This window comes from Lepidochelys olivacea (assembly GCF_965140295.1).
Source record: "Lepidochelys olivacea isolate rLepOli2 genome assembly, chromosome: 2".
Classification (NCBI taxonomy): domain Eukaryota; kingdom Metazoa; phylum Chordata; order Testudines; family Cheloniidae; genus Lepidochelys; species Lepidochelys olivacea.
The window spans coordinates 214,719,486-214,741,807 of record NC_140412.1 but is presented as its reverse complement, the minus strand read 5'-3'; the positions used below and the strand labels follow the sequence as shown (position 1 = coordinate 214,741,807).

The 22,322-nt window shown below is 45.1% G+C and overlaps 1 protein-coding gene across 1 annotated transcript in view; it reads left to right on the top strand.

Moving 5' to 3' along the window:
• The first annotated feature begins 764 nt into the window (after positions 1–764).
• Positions 765–22,322, top strand: part of TSPAN13 (tetraspanin 13) — a 28,279-nt gene continuing 6,721 nt past the window's right edge. Inside the window, exons 1-2 of the mRNA XM_084619888.1 lie at positions 765–1,027; positions 18,100–18,267. Of these exons, the coding sequence (XP_084476014.1) occupies positions 965–1,027; positions 18,100–18,267 (231 nt within the window). The 5' untranslated portion in view covers positions 765–964. The remainder of the gene's footprint in view (positions 1,028–18,099; positions 18,268–22,322) is intronic.

The following is a 22,322-nucleotide window of genomic DNA, read 5'->3' as shown; positions in this document are numbered from 1 at the left end:
GTATACACCAGCCAAAAATCGAACACGGAAATTACAGGAATAGATTCCATACAGAAAACATTCTTACATAAGAAACAATTAAAATTCTTTAGTCATCCTTTCAGTTTTAACTTCTGCAAACCCAGACCAGGTTTCCCTCGGTACCTCTCCTTTTTCATTTATTAACCTGCACCGCTTGCTTTGGACTTGCACTACATTATTTCCCACTGTCTATGCCTAACTACTTATCTAGCACCCAGAGTTGCATACTGATCGTTTAGATCTGTGGGCATCCTGTTGGTCAAGCCTGCTGCCCTGGCCTCAGGAATTAAAACCCCAAGGGCTGAATCAGGCCTGTAATCTCCTTGCACCTGTGTTTTCAGACGTGCGCATGGTGGATACGCGGGCGGAGGATGAGATTCAGACAGACGCACCCTGCTACTAAGGCCGGAGCGCACAAGTGCAAGCCCCAGGGCGCCCCAAGCCAGTGGGCACCTACCAGGGCGGATGCACCCTCAATAGTGCACATCCCGCTCGCTGCGTGTCACCTTTTGCTCCCCCAGGCTGCAGCTCCGGCTCCCCCCGCCCTCACCTGGGCTCCCCGCCTGCTGCCGCCTGGCAGCCAAGCCCATCCGCTCCGAACCCCTGCCGCTCCCGGATCCCAGCCGCCGCCCCCCGGCAGCGCTCCGCTCCTTTGCAGATTTTTACCTCTGTGGCCGAAGTGCAGCCAATCAGCGAGCGCGGCGGCCAGCGCAGCTCCTCCCACCCGCCCCGAGGCGGCGGCATCGCCGGCGCGCGACACGCCGGGAGGGCGCGTGAGTTGCCAGCGCACTGCGGGCTCGAGCTGCCACCTGCCGCGAGGGAGAGGCGAGCGCTCGGACAGCAGGCGCCAGCCCGAGGGCCTCGCCGCTCCTGCCTTCGCTCGCTCGCTCGCTGGCCGCCCGCCCCGCCCGGTTCTCCCGCCGCGGTGAAGGGCGCTGGAGAGATGGTTTGCGGGGGCTTCACCTGCTCCAAGAACTGCCTGTGCGCCCTCAACCTGCTCTACACGGTGAGTAGCTGCCGCTGCTCCCGGCCCAGCGCCAGCCTGTGCCCCTGCTGGGCAGCTCCTTGGGGGGGCCCCGGGCCTGAGTGTAACTCCCCCCGCTCGGGGGAAGAGGGAGGCAGAGCAGCTCCCCTGCGTCTCAGGCTGCCGCCTGCCTGAAGCCGGCGGGGCTGGGGCGTTGCGCCGGTGCTTCTGCCTCCGCATCAGCCAGGGCACCGCCGAGGAGCCTCCGGGATCAGCAGCTGCTCCTGGCTGGGCAGCGCGTTCAGGCAGAGCAGAGCGATCGGCCAGGGAGTTAAGAGACCAGCAGCTGCTGGGGTCTCGGTGTCCGGCTTGCCTCACAGTCTCTTTGAAGGGGGAAGTCCGCCTTGAATCGTCTGGGAGACAGACAGGGTTGTTTGACCACGCGTCAGACTTGTATAGGGATGGTGCAGAGATCTGTATGCTCCTAGGATGCGGGGGGGGAGCTTGGATTGGCCTGTGAATCTATTTTGTTGATCAGTAAAGTCTCCAGTGTTCAGTATCAGTCTGGTTGCTAATGCTAACTAACTACAATTGTTTTAAAAAGAAGAGGAGGACTTGTGGCACCTTAGAGACTAACAAATTGATTAGAGCATAAGCTTTGGTGGGCTACAGCCCACTTCATCGGATGCATAGAATGGAACATATAGTAAGAAGATATACACAGAGAAGGTGAAAGTTGCCATACAAACTGTAAGAGGCTTTGCAAATACAGACTAACATGGCTGTTTACTCTGAAACCAATTGTTTTAAAAACCATCCTGCCGTGCTGGTGATTTGTAAACTGGAGCAACGTGTCTTGTTTCAGATCAAAATCCACCTTCGTCTCCTTGAGACCGGTGTTTATCTTGTTTAACTGCTGACCAGTGCACTTTAGGCTCTGGAAGCCTTCTCCCCCCACCCCCAAACTTCCACCTGACTAAATCATCACGTGTCACCTATTGCATTTAGTTTCTCATTTATTATGTTATAAAACAAGCCAAACCAAGAAAGTGGGGAAAGAGCGCTGCAAAGCCTGAATGTCATTTGGTTAAAGTTGAGAATAAATCTGCTCACACCTTTTTTTAGTTAGGAAGATCTCCTTGTCCAGTGAAGGAATGAGGAAGGCTCCTTTTTTACATTTTTGCCATAGTGCTTAGTAAGGTGCTAAAAAGAGGTCCCTTTAGCATGATTACATGTAAAACTGCTGTACTTGTATGTCATTTTGGCTCTGCAAAATCTTTTATCTAGGCTGCACATATGAGCAAGTTCATTCAATAGACACTTATACACAGTGAGGGGAAAATATTAAAGAGCCTCTAGCTACTCTAGCAATAGTGATTTAGAAATGCCTACAATAATTTCATATGTCCATTTCCTTTTTAAAAATGAGTAATATTTCAAAACATTGTTGGGTAGGGTACTGGCTGTTTAGGGAGGAGGAGATGTAAAATATTTTGTTTTTTACTGGATTTAAAAGTTGTATGTGCAAATGACTGACTCACTGCAGTGCTCAAATTTAAAAACAACCTTATAATTTTACCCCCCCCTCCCCCAGTAGAACTAAGTAGCTATTTCCAATACATAAAAGAAAACAAAATTTATAACTAATTTTTTTTTATTATTATAAGGCTTTTTGGTGCAGAAGCAGGGAGAAGTGTAGCGAGGTGTTATAACTGTTTCCTTCCACAGATCTCCTAAAAATCTAAATTTAATCATTATAACATGCATTTAATATTTTTGTTACTTTTACATTTGACAATAATGTAAGGGAATGCCAGGTCAGCCTGGATATCCCATTTGGAATCCGCTGTAGTTCTGCATACTGGCACCTTTCTGGAGATAGTATCTTGTTCTCTTGAATCTCAGCTTTAATTTAACAAACAAAAGTAAGTCTCTAGCTGTTATGGATGTGAAGAAAACCTCAAATATGTAAGAGTGTAAACTGATGCAAAGATGTGTTTCTAAGTCCAACATTGTTAACTGTTTAATTTCTCATGTAAGGGAGGACAGAGAGACTCACAGGTCTGCACAATGTACTGAGTGACATTCTCCTTTTGGTGTCATGGCTGTGGTGGTGTTTGGAAGATAACACCACTTTCTTCCTCTTTTCCCTCTTCTCTTCCCCTCCATCCCCCAGTTACTTAGTAACTAAGCCCAAGGAGTCTTGCAGAGCCTATGGGCAGATCAGCACCACCAAGGGGGAGCTACATGTTCATGTTTTAAACACATCCACAGAGAACTACGTTATCTTGTTTTAAACACCTGCACAATCTAATGTGAGAAGGCCTCATTTTGACAACTTGTGTTTTATTTTGTGAAGAGCATTGCCACTCTTTCCCCCCCTACCCACCCCCCGAATACCCCATCTGATCCCTGCAGGAAATGTAATTGTAGTTAGAAAAACAAATGGGACTTCTCTTTACAACAGGGGTGGGCAACCTGTGGCCCATGGGCCTAACGTGGCCCATCGGGGTAATCCGCTCAAGAACCGCCGCCACTGGGAGCTGCAGGTGGCTCTGCAAATGTAAACACGCAGTATGCCGGCCCACTTGCAGATTAGCCTGATGGGCTGCATGCGGCAGCTGCAGGTTGCCCAACACTGCCTTACATTAAGGTCAAGTAAAACCAAGCCAGAAGACTTGTGTCTGTAGATTTTTGAGTCACAATAGTATTGGTAATGCTGTATTCTACTCAAAGCTGGCCTCACCAGTGCCTGATCCTACAAGATGCTGAGTCTGCTCAGTTCCTTGGGTGTTGACCTGACAATATTAAAAATCAAAGCACTCCAATCACAGCAGTACAGCTGACTTAAACTGGTTTAAATGTCTAAGCCCTGGTCTACACTAGGACTTTAGGTCGAATTTAGCAGCGTTAAATCAATGTAAACCTGCACCCGTCCACACAATGAAGCCCTTTATTTCAACTTAAAGGGCTCTTAAAATCGATTTCCTTACTCCACCCCTGACAAGTGGATTAGCGCTTAAATCGACGTTGCCGGCTCGAATTTGGGGTACTGTGGACACAATTCGATGGTATTGGCCTCCGGGAGCTATCCCAGAGTGCTCCATTCTGACCGCTCTGGACAGCACTCTCAACTCAGATGCACTGGCCAGGTAGACAGGAAAAGAACCGCGAGCTTTTGAATCTCATTTCCTGTTTGGCCAGCGTGGCAAGCTGCAGGTGACCATGCAGAGCTCATCAGCACAGGTGACCATGATGGAGTCCCAGAATCGCAAAAGAGCTCCAGCATGGACCGAACGGGAGGTACGGGATCTGATTGCTGTTTGGGGAGAGGAATCCGTGCTATCAGAACTCCGTTCCAGTTTTCGAAATGCCAAAACCTTTGTGAAAATCTCCCAGGGCATGAAGGACAGAGGCCATAACAGGGACCCGAAGCAGTGCCGCGTGAAACTGAAGGAGCTGAGGCAAGCCTACCAGAAAACCAGAGAGGCGAACAACCGCTCTGGGTCAGAGCCCCAAACATGCCGCTTCTATGATGAGCTGCATGCCATTTTAGGGGGTTCAGCCACCACTACCCCAGCCGTATTGTTTGACTCCTTCAATGGAGATGGAGGCAATACGGAAGCAGGTTTTGGGGACGAAGAAGATAGCTCACAGCAAGCAAGCGGAGAAACCAGTTTTCCCGACAGCCAGGAACTGTTTCTCACCCTAGACCTGGAGCCAGTACCCCCCGATCCCACCCAAGGCTGCCTCCTGGACCCAGCAGGCGGAGAAGGGACCTCTGGTGAGTGTACCTTTTAAAATACTATACATGGTTTAAAAGCAAAGCATGTGAAAGGATTACTTTGCCCTGGCATTTGCGGTTCTCCTAGATGTAGTCCTAAAGCCTTTGCAAAAGGTTTCTGGGGAGGGCAGCCTTACTGCGTCCTTCATGGTAGGACACTTTACCACTCCAGGCCAGTAACACGTACTCGGGAATCATTGTAGAACAAGGCATTGCAGTGTATGTTTGCTGGCATTCAAACAACATCCGTTCTTTATCTCTCTGTGTTATCCTCAGGAGAGTGAGATATAATTCATGGTCACCTGGTTGAAATAGAGTGCTTTTCTTCAGGGGACACTCAGAGGAGCCCATTCCTGCTGGGCTGTTTGCCTGTGGCTAAACAGAAATGTTCCCCGCTGTTAGCCACAGGGAGGGGGGAAGGTTGAGGGGGTAGTCACGCGGTGGGAGGAGGCAAAATGCGACCTTGTAACGAAAGCACATGTGCTATGTATGTAATGTTAACAGCAAGGTTTACCCTGAAAGAGTGTAGCCACTGTTTTATAAAATGTGTCTTTTTAAATACCGCTGTCCCTTTTTTTTTTTTCTCCACCAGCTGCATGTGTTTCAATGATCACAGGATCTTCTCCTTCCCAGAGGTTAGTGAAGCTTAGAAAGAAAAAAAAAACGCACTCCCGGTGAAATGTTCTCCGAGCTCATGCTGTCCTCCCACACTGACAGAGCACAGACGAATGCGTGGAGGCAAATAATGTCAGAGTGCAGGAAAGCACAAAATGACCGGGAGGAGAGGTGGCGGGCTGAAGAGAGTAAGTGGCGGCAGCGTGATGAGAGGAGGCAGGACTCAATGCTGAGGCTGCTGCAGGACCAAACCAGTATGCTCCAGTGTATGGTTGAGCTGCAGCAAAGGCAGCTGGAGCACAGACTGCCACTGCTGCCCCTCTGTAACCAACCGCCCTCCTCCCCAAGTTCCATAGCCTCCACACCCAGACGCCCAAGAACGCGGTGGGGGGGCCTCCGGCCAACCAGCCACTCCACCACAGAGGATTGCCCAAAAAAAAGAAGGCTGTCATTCAATACATTTTAAAGTTGTAAACTTTCAAAGTGCTGTGCTTAAAGTGCTGTGCGGCATTTTCCTTCCCTCCTCCACCACCCCTCCTGGGCTACCTTGGTAGTCATCCCCCTATTTGTGTGATGAATGAATAAAGAATGCATGAATGTGAAGCAAGAATGACTTTATTGCCTCTGCAAGCGGTGATTGAAGGGAGGAGGGGCGGGTGGTTAGCTTACAGGGAAGTAGAGTGAACCAAGGGGCGGGGGGTTTCATCAAGGAGAAACAAACAGAACTTTCACACCTTAGCCTGGCCAGTCATGAAACTGGTTTTCAAAGCTTCTCTGATGCGTACCGCGCCCTCCTGTGCTCTTCTAACCGCCCTGGTGTCTGGCTGCGCGTAACCAGCAGCCAGGCGATTTGCCTCAACCTCCCACCCCGCCATAAACGTCTCCCCCTTACTCTCACAGATATTGTGGAGCACACAGCAAGCAGTAATAACAGTGGGAATATTGGTTTCGCTGAGGTCTAAGCGAGTCAGTAAACTGCGCCAGCGCGCCTTTAAACGTCCAAATGCACATTCTACCACCATTCTGCACTTGCTCAGCCTGTAGTTGAACAGCTCCTGACTACTGTCCAGGCTGCCTGTGTACGGCTTCATGAGCCATGGCATTAAGGGGTAGGCTGGGTCCCCAAGGATACATATAGGCATTTCAACATCCCCAACAGTTATTTTCTGGTCTGGGAATAAAGTCCCTTCCTGCAGCTTTTGAAACAGACCAGAGTTCCTGAAGACGCGAGCATCATGCACCTTTCCCGGCCATCCCACGTTGATGATGGTGAAACGTCCCTTGTGATCCACCAGAGCTCGCAGCACTATTGAAAAGTACCCCTTGCGGTTTATGTACTCGGCGGCTTGGTGCTCCGGTGCCAAGATAGGGATATGGGTTCCGTCTATAGCCCCACCACAGTTAGGGAATCCCATTGCAGCAAAGCCATCCACTATGACCTGCACATTTCCCAGGGTCACTACCCTTGATATCAGCAGATCTTTGATTGCGTGGGCTACTTGCATCACAGCAGCCCCCACAGTAGATTTGCCCACTCCAAATTGATTCCCAACTGACTGGTAGCTGTCTGGCGTTGCAAGCTTTCACAGGGCTATCGCCACTTGCTTCTCAACTGTGAGGGCTGCTCTCATCTTGGTATTCATGCGCCTCAGGGCAGGGGAAAGCAAGTCACAAAGTTCCATGAAAGTGCCCTTACGCATGCGAAAGTTTCGCAGCCACTGGGAATCGTCCCAGACCTGCAACACTATGCGGTCCCACCAGTCTGTGCTTGTTTCCCGAGCCCAGAATTGGCGTTCCACAGCATGAACCTGCCCCATTAGCACCATGATGCATGCATTGGCAGGGCCCATGCTTTCAGAGAAATGTGTGTCCATGTCCTGATCACTCACGTGACCGCGCTGACGTCGCCTCCTCGCCCGGTATCGCTTTGCCAGGTTCTGGTGCTTCATATACTGCTGGATAATGCGTGTGGTGTTTAATGTGCTCCTAATTGCCAAAGTGAGCTGAGCGGCCTCCATGCTTGTCTTGGTATGGCGTCCGCACAGAAAAAAGGCGCGGAACGATTGTCTGCCGTTGCTCTGACAGAGGGAGGGGCGACTGACGACACGGCTTACAGGGTTGGCTTCAGGGAGCTAAAAATCAACAACGTGGGTGTCTTTACATCAAGGAGTATTGCAGGCAGGACTTCACGGAGGGTTCCAATAAGAAATGGTGCACCTAAGTTATCGTTCTTATTGGAACAAGGAGGTTAGCCTGGCCTCTGATTGATACATGGCTAGATTTACCTCGCTGCACCTTCTCTGTGAGTGACTGCAGTGTGACCTAGAGGAATGAGTCCCCTAGACAGGGGAGGAGGCAAATGAGTACAAAACAAATCTGGTCTATTTCTTGTTTTGACCCACTCCATCTATCTTTTACATCTTTGGCTGGCAGCAGACGGTGCAGAAGGACTGCATGCCATCCACATCTCATGGCTGCTCGGCAGAAGATGGTACAGTACGACTGCTAGCCATCCTCATCTCTTGCCTGCCTGGCATAAGATGGTACAATACAACTACTAGCAATCCTCATCTCTTGCCTGCCTGGCAGAAGATGGTACAGTACGACTGCTAGCAGTCCGTATCGCCTGCCCGCTCACCATAAGACGGTTCAATAGGACTGACTGCAGGACTAAAGAGAATGACCTGGTCAAGTCATTCCAAATTTAGTCCCTGCGCCCATGTCTGCCCAGGCGCTCCCAGCCGACGTGGCCAGGAGCACCTCGGACACGACGAGGACGACTACCAATCGTATTGCATCGTCTGCTGCCAGAAGGCAATGGGTTGCTGCTACTGTGCAGCAAAGCTGTACCGCGTCTGCCAGCACCCAGGAGACATAGGGTGACGGTTACCTGAGCGGGCTCCATGCTTGCCGTGGTATGGCGTCTGCACAGGTAACTCAGGAAAAAAGGCGCGAAACGATTGTCTGTCCTTGCTTTCACGGAGGGAGGGAGGGAACGGGGGCCTGACGATATGTACCCAGAACCACCCGCGACAATGTTTTAGCCCGACATCAGGCATTGGGATCTCAACCCAGAATCCGCAGTGGAGACTGCGGGAACTGTGGGATAGCTACCCACAGTGCAACGCTCCGGAAGTCGACTCTAGCCTCGGTACTGTGGAAGCGCTCCGCCGAGTTAATGCACTTAATGCACTTAGAGCATTTTCTGTGGGGACACACACACTCAAATATATAAAACCGATTTCTAAAAAACCGACTTCTATAAATTCGACCTTATTCCGTAGTGTAGACATACCCTAAGTAGGAAGAAATGCAGAAAGCAACCAAAGCATGAATAAAAACAAACTGTATTTTAAAAAAATGGATCCTCTTCAAATAATCCAATGAGTGAGTAACATGACTAAAAAAATTTCTTTCTGACATGAGTTGGTTGATGGCATCTCTTGAACAATTTCTGTGTCTGGAATTGGGACAATATAGCTTAGTATGTGAGGTGTCTTTTTATATTCCATAGTAGTAGCTAATTTATCCTGGGAATTGCAGGTTCTCACGGTAGCCTCTAAAAGCTTATATTTCATATTCTGTTACTTTAAAATAATATCTTAATTTTCAAAACAACCAAGCAGGATATTACAAGTCACTATTGGCACTGACTTTACAGGTACAATAGTGAAAAGTTACTTCTGTTGAGTATGATAAGTTCATTGCTGTAAATTGTCTGAACGAATCCGTGAATGAAATGGGTGTGGTGGGGTTTTTTTTGTATTGTTTTGTTGACACCTTGCAAAAAGTCTAAAATGTTTCTGCCTTCAGTGAGCTAATTACTTTCTTCTTTTTCGAGTACGTTTTGCTGATAACTTATTCTCTCCTCCACTTAATTGTTGGAGGTCTGCTTCAAATGTGCTTAAGTCCTGGTCCTGCAATTTGTGACTGCCCATGCAGAGCCTCACTCACCACACTGGGATTCAGTGTGGGAACAGGGAATCTAATCTGCCCGCATACAGTCAATTGAATGTGAGTAGTTGCACTGAAGCCTGTGGGATTACTCACATACTTTAAGTGCTTTTTCTTGACTGAAGACTTACAAAACAATTTTCCCAGTATTTAAGGAACATCAATTTGAAATCTAGTCAATTAGGAGAAAAAATATGTAATTTCACATCCGTGCCGATTTTTGAGGTTTTGCAGTTACATTTTTTTAAAACACGGTTTTTCGCCTGTTGCTATTCCAGAGGGTAAAATGACTGTCTGCAAAGTATTGTCAAATAGAAATGTATGTGGTTTGTGTATAACATTATATATTAAGAAAAATATGCTGCTAAACTTTCAGTTGGTAATTGCACTAATATTAGCTTACATAAATGAGACAGGATTTTCTTTAAGTAGATAGTTCCTCTTTAATGACTGTGATTAAGTGCTGGCAGTTAATATTTTGTTTAATCAGTTTATCGGAAGGGGAATATTGAAGTTGCAGTTAACTATCAAAACCTAAATAGGTAGCTCTGCTGTGAGGATTAATTTAACTAAAGACCTGCTGACAACCCTCCCACCAAAAACCACTTGTCTTGTATCCTCTGAGCAACAGCGTAAAGAGTTAAATTTCTGTTGCTGCAGGAACTGTAGAGACCTAACTTTGAAATTTTTTTAAAACTTTCAATATTGCAACTTGGATTTTTTTTTTAAATTATTGAATGTTTACTTAAATTACATAAATATTTACTGTAGATGTGGCTTCATTTTTTTTCCAGTTAAAGGTATGTAATTTTAGCTAGTACAGAGTTCATGATGTAACTGCACCTTGTTTGTTTAATCAATGGAAAATACCAAATATCTGATAGTGGTTTGTAACTGAGCTCACGTTTATCTACTGAGGGTATGTAAAACTGTCTTATACTTTAGTATTACTTTGAAATTATGTCATGCTTTGTCATGTCATGCTCCATATTTCTATAACACTGCCTGTTGTGCTGATGGATTATAGTAACTACAGCTGTTATAATTACTGGATTAATGCTACGTCCTTTTTCTGTTTTTCAACAGGTTCCCTTTCCCCATCTCCCAATATAACCTGAAAATAAAATTTGCTCTGAATTTCATAAAAGATCTTGGATGAGGACAGAAATTCTCATATTGAGAAGACAACCCTTTGCCAGCCTGGCTATTGACAACAAGGAACATGGCTAATAGCAAAGCATTAGCCAAGTGCGGGTGGACTCCATCATGGGAAAAATATCTTCCAATGCAAAGCTAGTGAATCTGTCCTCTTTTCAAGGATTCCCTCTATTGGAGATCCTAGTGTAGCCAAGAAGAGCCACCATGTCAGTTTCTTTGCCACCCCATCCTTACCCTTGGCACAGTGGGTTTTCCCAGGGTAAACAGGGGCAGGTGTACCTATTTCCCAGTGATTTCTCACTGTTTCAATGGCTTCTTGGAATCATGTGCAGTCAGGAATAAGAGCAACCAGAGGACTACTCTAACTTTGTGCCAGGATGGGACAAGTTCGTATGGGGTAATAGGTTAGTTCATAGTCTGTAGGAGAACAGAGCAAATTTCCATTTGAGTTAATATGAAAATGAATTTCTCAACCTGTGATGTAGATAAGCAGCTACTAAGTGACCACACTACTTGTTATGGTTGGCATCTCCACTCAAGAGTTTTTAATGTCTTTAATTAAAAAGTTTGGGTGTGCAGTGCCAAGACAGTAAGGGGAGGTTTACACAGCAACTGCTTGTACTGAAGAACCCTACCTCATCTTATCTCTTTGATATTCGTAGATATACTGTTTTCCCCCATATCGAACACCTTCTCCACCCAAGGTAACTTTGAAGGTAGCTTTATAAGATGGACTCAGTTTTTATGTCTATACAAAATGATGATACAGAAGCTGTTTCTAAATATTTAGTAAATATTCTTGTTAACCTAAACTAAATCATATTGATCCATTGCATGCTCTTGTCACCAGTTTCTTTGTGCACATTTGATAGTGCATAACATTGGCTACAGAGGGCCTAGGAATATTTCTAAGAGTCATGTGACAAATCTGGAAATGTACTTGGATTTACCATACATCAGTCTATTACAAGGTTTAATGTCAATTCCACTTCCTATATAATTGTCAGATACTGGTGGGGAGCTCGGCAACTTCTGATATTTCGGGTTCCATATTGACTGGCAATAGCTCATGCAAATAGCTTAAGCAGAGCACGGTGTCTGTATTTAGCTATAGAGATGCGAGAACATGAGATCAGACTTTACTGTGTGGTAGAAAGTCTGCTCAAGCAGGTAAAAAGTAAACCTCCATTGGCTTTTGTTTTGTTTTTTTAATTTAAATGTGTAGTAAACTGCTAGTGTTAAACTCACTATGACCCCACATACAGGTCTGGGGTACCATGAGGAGCTGTTACGAGAATTGTGGCGTTATTAGGATTTGCCAGCAGCCTGCACTCCCTGTTTTATCTCTTTTGGTATGGAAATGATGTAGGATTTCTAATAAGCCAAAACCATGATTATATAGGCAACGCTGCCAGAGTTGTCTTTCTTGAGGAATCTCCAAACACTTGGATGAAACAAGAGGTGGTCAAAACAAGACTTTGACCTTTGGCTTTGGTTTAGCAGATGGGCGTAGGTTTGTGACGGTTTGCTTGCCTATGGCTGCTATATATTTTTCTACATTTTGTGCAGCACTGTACTTTTGATGAGAGTTTGAAGATTTGAGTCACAAAAGGTGACTAGTTGTAACCAAACAGTCATTTGGTTAATAAACTTAAGGTCAAAATATCAAAAGGGTTCACTAATTTTGTGTGCCTCGATATTTGGGAGTGGAGTCTAAGATACACCTGGGCCAGATTTCTGCTGCACTATCCACCTCCTTTCTGATGATATAAAGAGGGAGGAAACAGGTCTCCAAGAAATCTCCTCAGTGAAAGGAAGTGATTGGTGTATAGCTGCCAGTCCAGCTACAGGGGAAAAATCAAGAGTAGGAGGGAGGGGCGTGGAGTGCACTATAGTCTGGCTCTTTTAAACCAGCATAATTGTCCCTAGACAGCTTTTACAAATCAGCACAATTTAGAGCAGCCCTTAGGCTGGCTCCTAGCAAGGCTCAGAATATAGGAGGCACAAAGGTGGCTTAAAGCTGCCTTTATGCTGCCACACCCTCCAATTCCTGCTGTGGAAAAGAACATGAGGACTGGGTCCTCAGCTGTTTTGAAAATATGGTACCAAGTGTCTCAAATTGGCACAGAAAACCAACAAAGACGAAAATACAGGCACCTAGATTTTCTAACAGTTGCAAAAAATAAATGATCCTCTGACACCTGTATACAAAACATGATTTAAACATCAGAGGCATTTTTGTTACAATTCCTCTGAAAAGGGGATTATTCTTTCAGTTAAAAGCAGCAAACCCAACTTGCTCTGAACTAGCGAGTATTGTACATAGTTCAGCTGGACTGTCATGCCAACGGCACAACCCACTTTTCTGACTTGCAGCATTCCTCTCTCCTTTCACATATATTTCCTGTCACGTCACAAGGTTGTTTAGTAACTAGGCTTTGATCACTCCTTTAGTTAAACCAGTGACCTACAGGTGAAATTGCCTGTTACCAATCGCCGTGAGTCAACCAGTCCTTTCATTATAGCTGCTTCAGTACACACACAAACTTTAATGGAGAGTGATATTGGAGAAAATCTTAGCTAAAGTCAACATTACAGGTGGGCTACTATATAAATGGGACAGAAAGTTGGGGCAATACCCCAAACCCCTACAGTGCCAGTAGCATGCCAGGTGTGCTGTCACTTGAAGGTACATACTGTAGGTCAGAGGACCCCAAAGTGTGGGTCGTGCCCCCCTATGAAGGTAGGGTGGGGCCTTTGGGGGGCACAGTGGGTTCAGGGCAGCCCCATGGGGGAAGAGTGCCACCCAGCCCCTCCTCCCCCCGAGCTCTGATTCAGCCCCGGCCCCGGCTCGGTATGGCCCCGGCTCGGTACGGCTCTGCACCCGGCTGGGAGCATGACTGTGACACTGCTTGTTCCGCCTGGGGCTGGGGCTAGCCCCGGAGTGGAGCTGCACACAGCCCCGGCTGCCAGCCCCCATCACATCCCAGTTGTGACTCCGATCCTGCTCCTGGCTGCGGCTCGGATACTGGCCCCACTTCCGGCCCTAGCCCCCTTACCCTGGCCACATCTTCTCTCCCCTCCCCCCCCCCCAGCTGCTCCCAGCTCGGTGGGGGGGGGGCACTGCCCTCAAAAGTCTAGGGACCACTGCTGTAGGTGCTTCAGGTGTAGGTCTTGTGGGTGCTAGCCATGTGTCTGAGTGGTTACTGGGCCAAGGGAAAAGGCGTTTAGCTAGGACTGGCAGGAAAAAGAGGTAGCAGATATCTTTGGTACAAAGGCTTAAGAAGTTACAGTTCAAAGTGAGCAAAAGCGATTCTTGTTTGGGTCCCTGGAGCAGTCCACTCAAGAGTTAGGGCTCTCCAGGCCTAGTGTCCAGGGTGCCCTTTCCAGTCCAGTCTCTGTTCCAAGCCGATAGGTGCTTGCAGGTTTCCAGGCCATACTTTCATTTGGGCACCTCTGCACTGGTTCCCTGCTCAGCTGCTGCTCCCCTATAAGGCCCACACGGACCGACAATCTGTAATGTCTGGCAGTGTCCGTCTGTTCCATGCACAAGTGGTTCCTTCTCCAAGTTCACTTCTACTCCAGCTCCCTTCTTGTCATCTGATTACTGCTTCAGCTTCTCAATTGCTGCTGCTTCCAAACATAATTCAGCCAGTTCCTGGTTCAGGAGGCAGGCAGGACCGTTTCCCCTTAGCTGTGCAGGAGGAAGGAGGTAGGCAGGGGCTGATAGGAGTTTTAATCACAGCTAGCTAAAGAACTGAATTCATTTAGCCTTAATTTCCATATGATGCAAGAGTGGCCTATGAATTTGAGATCTCGGATTAAATGCAGAGGAACAGAAAACACATTCCAGGCTCCTTACACTTTCTAATAGACATTGATATATCTATAGCAGTGGTTCTCAACTAGGGGTACGCATACCCCTGGCAGTACTCAACATGCCTTCCAGCGTGTACTCAACTCACCTAGATCAGCGTTTCTCAACCTGGGGGGTTGCAGGATAGGTTTAGGGGGGTCGCAAGTGCAGGGCAGGCATTCGGGGCTGACAAGCAGGGCAATTATCCAGGGCCCCATGAAGGCAAGTTACATGCTTCAGTTCTGGGCTGGTGGGGGGAACGAACACACACACACACACCCCAGTGCAGACAGCGTTATGTTGGCGACAGACAACAGACAGACAGGCTTATTGAGTGTGGTTTGATTATGGCGGCAGAAGAGCTCTCTCCTGCCAGTGTAGAGCAGCTACACAGGAGACCATGCAGCTGCAGCAGTATAGGTTGTTAATGACTGAAAGTTGTCATCTGATAAATGTTTCTGAAATGCATTTAGTCTCTGTCCAGTTTTTAGTTGAACAAGCAATCATCACTAAGGCTACAATTTTTGTCATGGACTTTTTTAGTAAAAGTCACGGACAGGTCATGGGCAATTAACAAAAATTCACGGAAGCCATGACCTGTCCCAGACTTTTACTAAAAATGTCCATGACAAAACAGGGAGGTAGGAGGGTCGAGCATCCTGCTGTGCCTGGGAGCTGTGGCCCCTTCCCCGAGGCTGGGAGCTGGTAGGGACCTCTGCCCGTGGCAGCTGGGGAGCTCTAAGAGATTTGCCCCTGCCCTTCCCCTCCACAGCCCGTGTTGGCTGGGGAGCTGTAGGGGGACCCCCAGCTCCTGACCACCATGGGAGGTGGGACTACCAGCTCCCAGCTGCTGCGGGCTGAAGTCACGGATTCCACAATTTCCTTGACCAAACTGTAGCCTTAATCATCACCACCAGACTTTCCGAAGGCATCTTTGTTTGCTCTCTTCAGAGACACCAAGGATTTGAGTAGGGGAGAATGAGAGCCTGATTGCACTAGCCTGTTCTAAGAGGAGTGCCACAAGCTATCCTTCATTCTGGAAAGTTTCTGCTTACGTATGAATGCTGCCCACTTGAGTAAACTGGACTTTACCACATTCCACTTGTACTTATTACTACAGTCACAGTCTGTGGTTCCTTGCAGTTACTCCAAATGGAAATAAACTAAAAATAGACCCACTTACTCTATACTATATTTTTTAATTGTTTGGGTATTTGTGATAGTGTGTATCTTAATACACTGCCATCAAAAGTAAAGATACATTTGATGGTACTTGAAGAATATACTCACAGTTGAACGTTTTAAATTGAGGAGAACAGTGGCTTCCTCTTATGACCCAACCAGATATGCTGTATAGTAAATGATCCTTCCTGATTGAATTTGTTCCAAAGTTGAGTACATTATATTTCATTTTCTTCTCTCATTATTTGATGTATAGCTTGAGAATTACCTGCTGCATATTACTAGTGAGGTAGCATATCTTGTAATAAATCCTGGCTCCACTGAAGTCAGTGGCAAAACTTCCATTGACTTCAGTACAGCTGGGTTTTCATCCTTTGTACAAGTAATATTACTAAATTGGCAAATTCTCTTACAGGTTGCTTTAAATTATGATTTCAAAGAAATTTGGACCCTGTTTCTAGATAAACTTGGATTAAAAAAATGTTGATGGCTTACAGAATGCCAGACCTCTATTCCACCTAATACCCCCTCTTTTTCCCTCCCTTCCTCCCTCCCCCCATCCTGTTCCTCCCTCCTTTCCCTACTCATGTATGTCTTTTCGTAGTTTATTACTGATATCCCCCACCCCCAACACGTCTATGTAACATTGTCTGGTCTTGCAGCTTAGACCTATTAGAAAATTGCATAATAGTTTGGGAGATCCCATGAAGCATGTGATATTCAGAGACTTATGCAAGGTGTATCTTTACCTTTTTGAACTTTTTATTGTCTTTCTTTATGAAAATCAATACAAAACAAATTCCCTACCTCCACAGAAAAAGGCCTTGAGAGATACTGGGCAGTTTGCCAGTGTCATTCAGAGTCTTGCTTACCTAGTTTTATCCTAAGCCTAGTTCAGTAAAAGTAAAAATCCAAGACACCAGATTAGTTAAACAGCATTAAATCCCCATGTGGATGCTGTTTTTCAGAGTTAAAGTGGCCTTAATTTGGCTTTTCTTAATTCATTTTGGAAGTGAATTAAACTAAACTAAATGAAGGCCATTTTAATTCTCAATGAGGGTGTTAATACAGGAGTTTAAGGCAGTTTAACTAATCCATTTCAAATTCATACCTTAATTAGTTTGGATTAATTTTCCCTTATGCCCCCTGTAGACAAGCCCTTAGTGGCATAATGGATTTATATATGTCAAAAATGGTATTTCGGGGCCTATGTGATTTTTTTTTTTTTTTTGAACTTCCATAGTGGGACTTCTGAATACATACCTTTTAAAAATGGCCCTGGGTAACTATGTTGGAACTGAAGATGAGTTAGAAATCTTTTGTTTGGGTTTAGGGAGGGAGCATGAAGATGTCTTGCTGTAAATTTGTTTAAATGAAAATTGAAAGCCACATGTAGCATTCAGATTGCATTTATGTGATTAGTAAAATCAAATAGTTGTACTAGGCAAAATACTTACAGCTGCACTTAATTACAAAACTGTGAATTACCGGCAAGACCAGGTTTTAGAAACTGAGAACACTTCCAGTTTTCAATCTCTTTTTTTAAAACGTGAGACCCTTTTTTTTTTTCCCCCCAGCTCCTTTCATAGTTTGTTCCGAGCTCTGATTATTTGTGGTCTACTTCCCTCCTTCATATCCCCTCCCAGATCTAGAGATCCTGGAGTTTTTCATGGCTCCAACACTTTTCTTTGTGTTAGATTGAACACAGGAAAGGCTGGGCCTTCCTGCTCATAAAACAATATTTCCAGTAAACTAGTTGAACTACAGTCTGCATTTTCAGAATACCGTCCTTTGAAAGGAAGGAAACCGCTTACTGAGAGCATTTTGAATTTGCTGTGATGATTAGAGTCGTCTTTGCTTCATAGGAAAGCTGTCTTCCCAAAGGCACGTTCAGTGAGGACAAGACTCCTGACTGTTTGTTTTGCTGTCAGAGTAGCATGTCAAATACTGCAAACAGCATCTTTGCATTTGAGCTCTGTAAATGTGTATTGTCCCAACATCAACAATTCAGAAAATGTTGAAGATTAACGCTGATGTAGTGCTGATTGGACTATATGTCTAGAAAGTAGGGTATTTTTTTCCAACTTGTTCACGTAGCAACCGAGCCAAGTATATCCTGTTTTTTTTAAATAGACCTTGTATTTCTCACAAGGTATTTGGAACTCTAATTTATTTCTCAATCTGTGGTATAAAGCTGTTAATCCTTGTTTCAGATGCATGCTCAACTCTATTATAATCCCCATTGTTATATTGGTGTCTCTGGTATGAGACATTGGTCTTAAACTGAGGATGGAATGTGTTGGAACAGACTTCACATTCACAATATTGAAAGGTAAATGTACACTTGCACATTATGAACAAGAGAACTCTACAGGAGCTAATTTTTAAATTGTTAACTTCATATTTTGGACTTTAGTTTTTTCAGTGGTAGGGAGAGGAAGTATCCTCTTTTAATTTCAAGAAACATTAGTGCTAGGAGTACTAGCAAGCTCTACTATTTTTTGTTTAGATACTAATTGTCGTTTGTTTGTTCTCTCTCTCTCTCTCCCCCTCCCTCCCTTCTAGCTGGTCAGCCTGCTGCTGATTGGAATTGCAGCATGGGGTATAGGCTTTGGCCTCATTTCTAGTTTCCGAGTAGTTGGCGTGGCAATTGCAGTGGGGATCTTTCTGTTCCTTATTGCTTTGGTTGGATTGATCGGTGCAGTCAAACACCATCAGGTGTTACTCTTCTTTGTATCCTTTGATTGGAAATTTACAAACACAAGTTGTGTGTGTGTGTGTGTGTTAGAGTAATCCCTAGTTGTGGACCAGAACCCTATTGTGCTCGGTGCTATACAAACACAGAACAAAAAGGTGCCCCAACACTCCTTCCCAGTTTGTGCCCAAAATTAGTTCTCCGTAATGCATCCCTTCATCCACTGTAGGTGTGTGGTGTTTTTGTTTTAAAAACCTCTTGCTTCCTTTTTATTTGTATGATGAGAATGTTATTTCTGTCAAGGACTCATCTACATTACATCTATAACAGTCACAGGAGACTTTTACTGCCTGTTTGTCCCCTGACCTAATTATAACACAGTTCTAACTCTAGGTTAAAGTAAACTCAAATGTGTTGTAGTGGAGTTAGATGACAGCCCTGGTGTAACTGGTTCCCCTGAATTTATTATAGGGAAATTAAGATATTTCTCAGGCACCAATGGGATCTTTGGATCTCTATGAAGTGGGTTACACCTATTTCATTCAGCCTCCATTTGTTTTCATTCACATCTAGTCCTTTGTCAGCCTGAATTAGAATTGAGCATATAAGACACTTTCTCGGGGTGCCCAGGACTGACAGTCTCCTTGTTACCCTCCTGCCTCAGTGAGAGGAAGACTTGCCGGTGCTTAACTGGGTGTCGGCTCCCTAACACCATTAGCCACACAAACAATCTCTGAAGGACTCTGTTTTGCAGGTTAACAATAGGTGTATCCAAGCACCACTGAAAACACCCCCCTGCAGCATCCAGCCCCTCTAACTTGACACCCACAGAAATGACCAGATTTGCTGTCCCCCAAGGAACACACAGTTCAGTGCAGGAGCAGATCCTTGATAACCTCACATTGCTGAGATATATTTATAGTAAAAACAATCTTAAGTTTTATTATCAAAAGCCACGACCCAAGACAGTGAGTAAGGCTGACAGGTGGAAACGGAAATGGTTACATATAAAACAAAAAGTATAACATGATCCTTAGAGTCAAACCTTAACTTTAAAAAGCTAGAATCTTTGTCTAAAGCAGTTACTCACCTAAAGCAATCTCTCAGCCTTGCCAATCAGTATGACTAGGATCCACCTGTTCTCTTTGGTACTTCAGTGAAGGATAAAAAACATGTCCTCTTGCTGCTTTGTTACACCCCCAAATCCACTGTTTTTGTCCCTAGAGTCAGGATGACCCCTGTGATTTATTCTCTAGTGCAGTGGTCTCCAAACTTCTAGGCTCACGCATCCCCAGGGTGACCTGCTGCAGACGTGCTGCCGACAGAAGAAGACCCGCCGCTGGAGGGGAACACCAGCCATGGACGTGCAGAGCTGCCGCCGAAGGAAAAAACAGCTGAGTGTGGCCCGGCAGCACTGCTGCTGCTGCGCACCCCCTGGGGTGATCTCGCGCAGCTCAGTTTGGAGACCACTGCCCTAGGGTGCTGGTTCCATGTTGCTTTCACATCTTTGTGTTGATGTGTGTTGACCGACTTCCATTGTGTTGGCTTACAATGCTTACTTTATATGTGAACCAAGGCAGACAGGTGAAGCTACATCTTTGTCTGGCAAAACCTGTTTGTCAGACCTGCGTGGGACACAGATTCTAAAATAGAATTTCAGTACATACATACATCTTAAATATCACCCACCCATACATCTCACAAAGATGATCAGTAGGACATACACTTTTATTAGATACTGCACTTGATCCTCTTTGGATGTGTACTATGAAAGCAGTGTGTTGAGTGTAGTGAGTTTGTCAGGCCTGATAGCAGTTGCTGTTACGGATCAGTGAACCCTTTGCCAGATGGCACCGAGAGGCTCTTGGGGGTCCCAGCATGGACTTTGTCTAATGCTGTATTGACAACGTGCTCTGTTGGCACTATGTAAATAGTTTATGGTGATGCCCTCCATGATTAAATCATGATAATCGTATTTCGCTTTCGTTCTGGGGTTTGGATGGGGGGTAAAGCTTCATCAGCTCCAACTTTGATTTCTGGGTGCAGTCCACTAATGAAAAATAAAGTGACTTTTTTAATTTTGCTAAAACAATAGTTCAATTTCCAGAAGTATACAAATCTGTCAATGAACGACAGGAAACTAAATACAAATTTTCAAAACTTGCCTCTTCAATACTTAAAAATAAGGGTTTTTTTTCCCCTTTCAGTATGATTCATTTTAAAAAACAGATTTAAGAAAACAAGAGAAGAAAGACCCTGTATTGTCTCCTGTGTAAGTTTTATGCAGGTTCAGGTTCTGTAATAAGGTGAGACTCTGAGTCACTTAAGGAAAAAGAATGTTTGAACAAAGGGTGCTGCCTACCCACTAAGACTGCCTGGAAAATTAACTGCTTTGTACACAGAAAATCTGTCATTTAAACCCTTGCTAACTTTGAATCTGGGATTAGCAATGGGAGTATGGAACTTCCCACTTTTAGGTCAGCTGTCTGATCAGAATGATTGCAGACGGTCCTCTGCATCACAAAATTTATTGCTGATCTAAATTTGCAGTCTTGTTAACAAGGTCAGCAGATAAATGTTCTCTGGGGCAGGGATTCTTTTCTTTGTTTTGTCTGTAAAGCACCTAGCATGACGGGGTCCTGATCCTCTAGTCAGGTTCCTGGCTGTTGCTTTAATACAAATAAATAGATTAAATAGGCATTAAAAGGCAAATGAACATTCCCTGTTCTGGCTAAATATTTTTCCATTCTGTCCAGTGTATTGCAGCAGAGTTAGAGCTCGCTATTTTCTCTCCAAACATATCTTTTTTTATCAATTTTGAATATTTTTCCTTAGACAACCTCTAGGAGTCGCTCCTTAGTACATAAAGGACCGTAGATTATGCAGTGGATCTTCAGCCTTTTACAGCTCTGCTTTTGCACATCTGTTCAAACCACTAAGAAAAGCATTTATCTACTGCTTTTCCATTGCGGTGGTGACTCCATACAGATTAGTCTCCACAGTTAGCTTTTACCTTATCAAAATAAACACAATTTTTCAGAGATGGTAAGATTTTTTTTTTTTGTCCTGCACTCATTCTTCCCCAATCCTTCCTTTTTTAAAGGAAAAGGCATGGCACATGCAGGATGCAAGAAGATCCCTCGGGAGGCTGTATATCCTATAAATAGAGCAGTTGCCTGATTAGTTAGTGCTTTATATTACAGTTATGAGTTCCACGTTATGTATAAGTGTGGCAAGCAAGAGAGATTGCTGTGTGGTGGCTAGCCCGCACAGGTGGGTTTTAAAAACAGACATAATTATGGGTTGTCAAGGTTCCTCCCCCACTCGGAACTCTAGGGTACAGATGTGGGGACCTGCATGAAAACTCTCCTAAGCTTATCTTTACCAGCTTAGGTCAAAACTTCCCCAAGGTACAAAATATTCCACCCGTTGTCCTTGGACTGGCCACTACCACCACCAAACTAATACTGGTTACTGGGGAAGAGCTGTTTGGACGCGTCCTTCCCCCCAAAATACTTCCCAAAACCTTGCACCCCACTTCCTGGACAAGGTTTGGTAAAAAGCCTCACCAATTTGCCTAGGTGACTACAGACCCAAACCCTTGGATCTGAGAACAATGAAAAAGCATTCAGTTTTTTACAAGAAGACTTTTAATAAAAAATAGAAGTAAATAGAAATAAAGAAATCCCCCCTGTAAAATCAGGATGGTAGATATCTTACAGGGTAATTAGATTCAAAAACATAGAGAACCCCTCTAGGCAAAACCTTAAGTTACAAAAAAGATACACAGACAGAAATAGTTATTCTATTCAGCACAATTCTTTTCTCAGCCATTTAAAGAAATCATAATCTAACACATACCTAGCTAGATTACTTACTAAAAGTTCTAAGACTCCATTCCTGGTCTATCCCCGGCAAAAACCAGCATATAGACAGACACAGACCCTTTGTTTCTCTCCCTCCTCCCAGCTTTTGAAAGTATCTTGTCTCCTCATTGGTCATTTTGGTCAGGTGCCAGCGAGGTTACCTTTAGCTTCTTAACCCTTTACAGGTGAGAGGAGCTTTCCCCTGGCCAGGAGGGATTTCAAAGGGG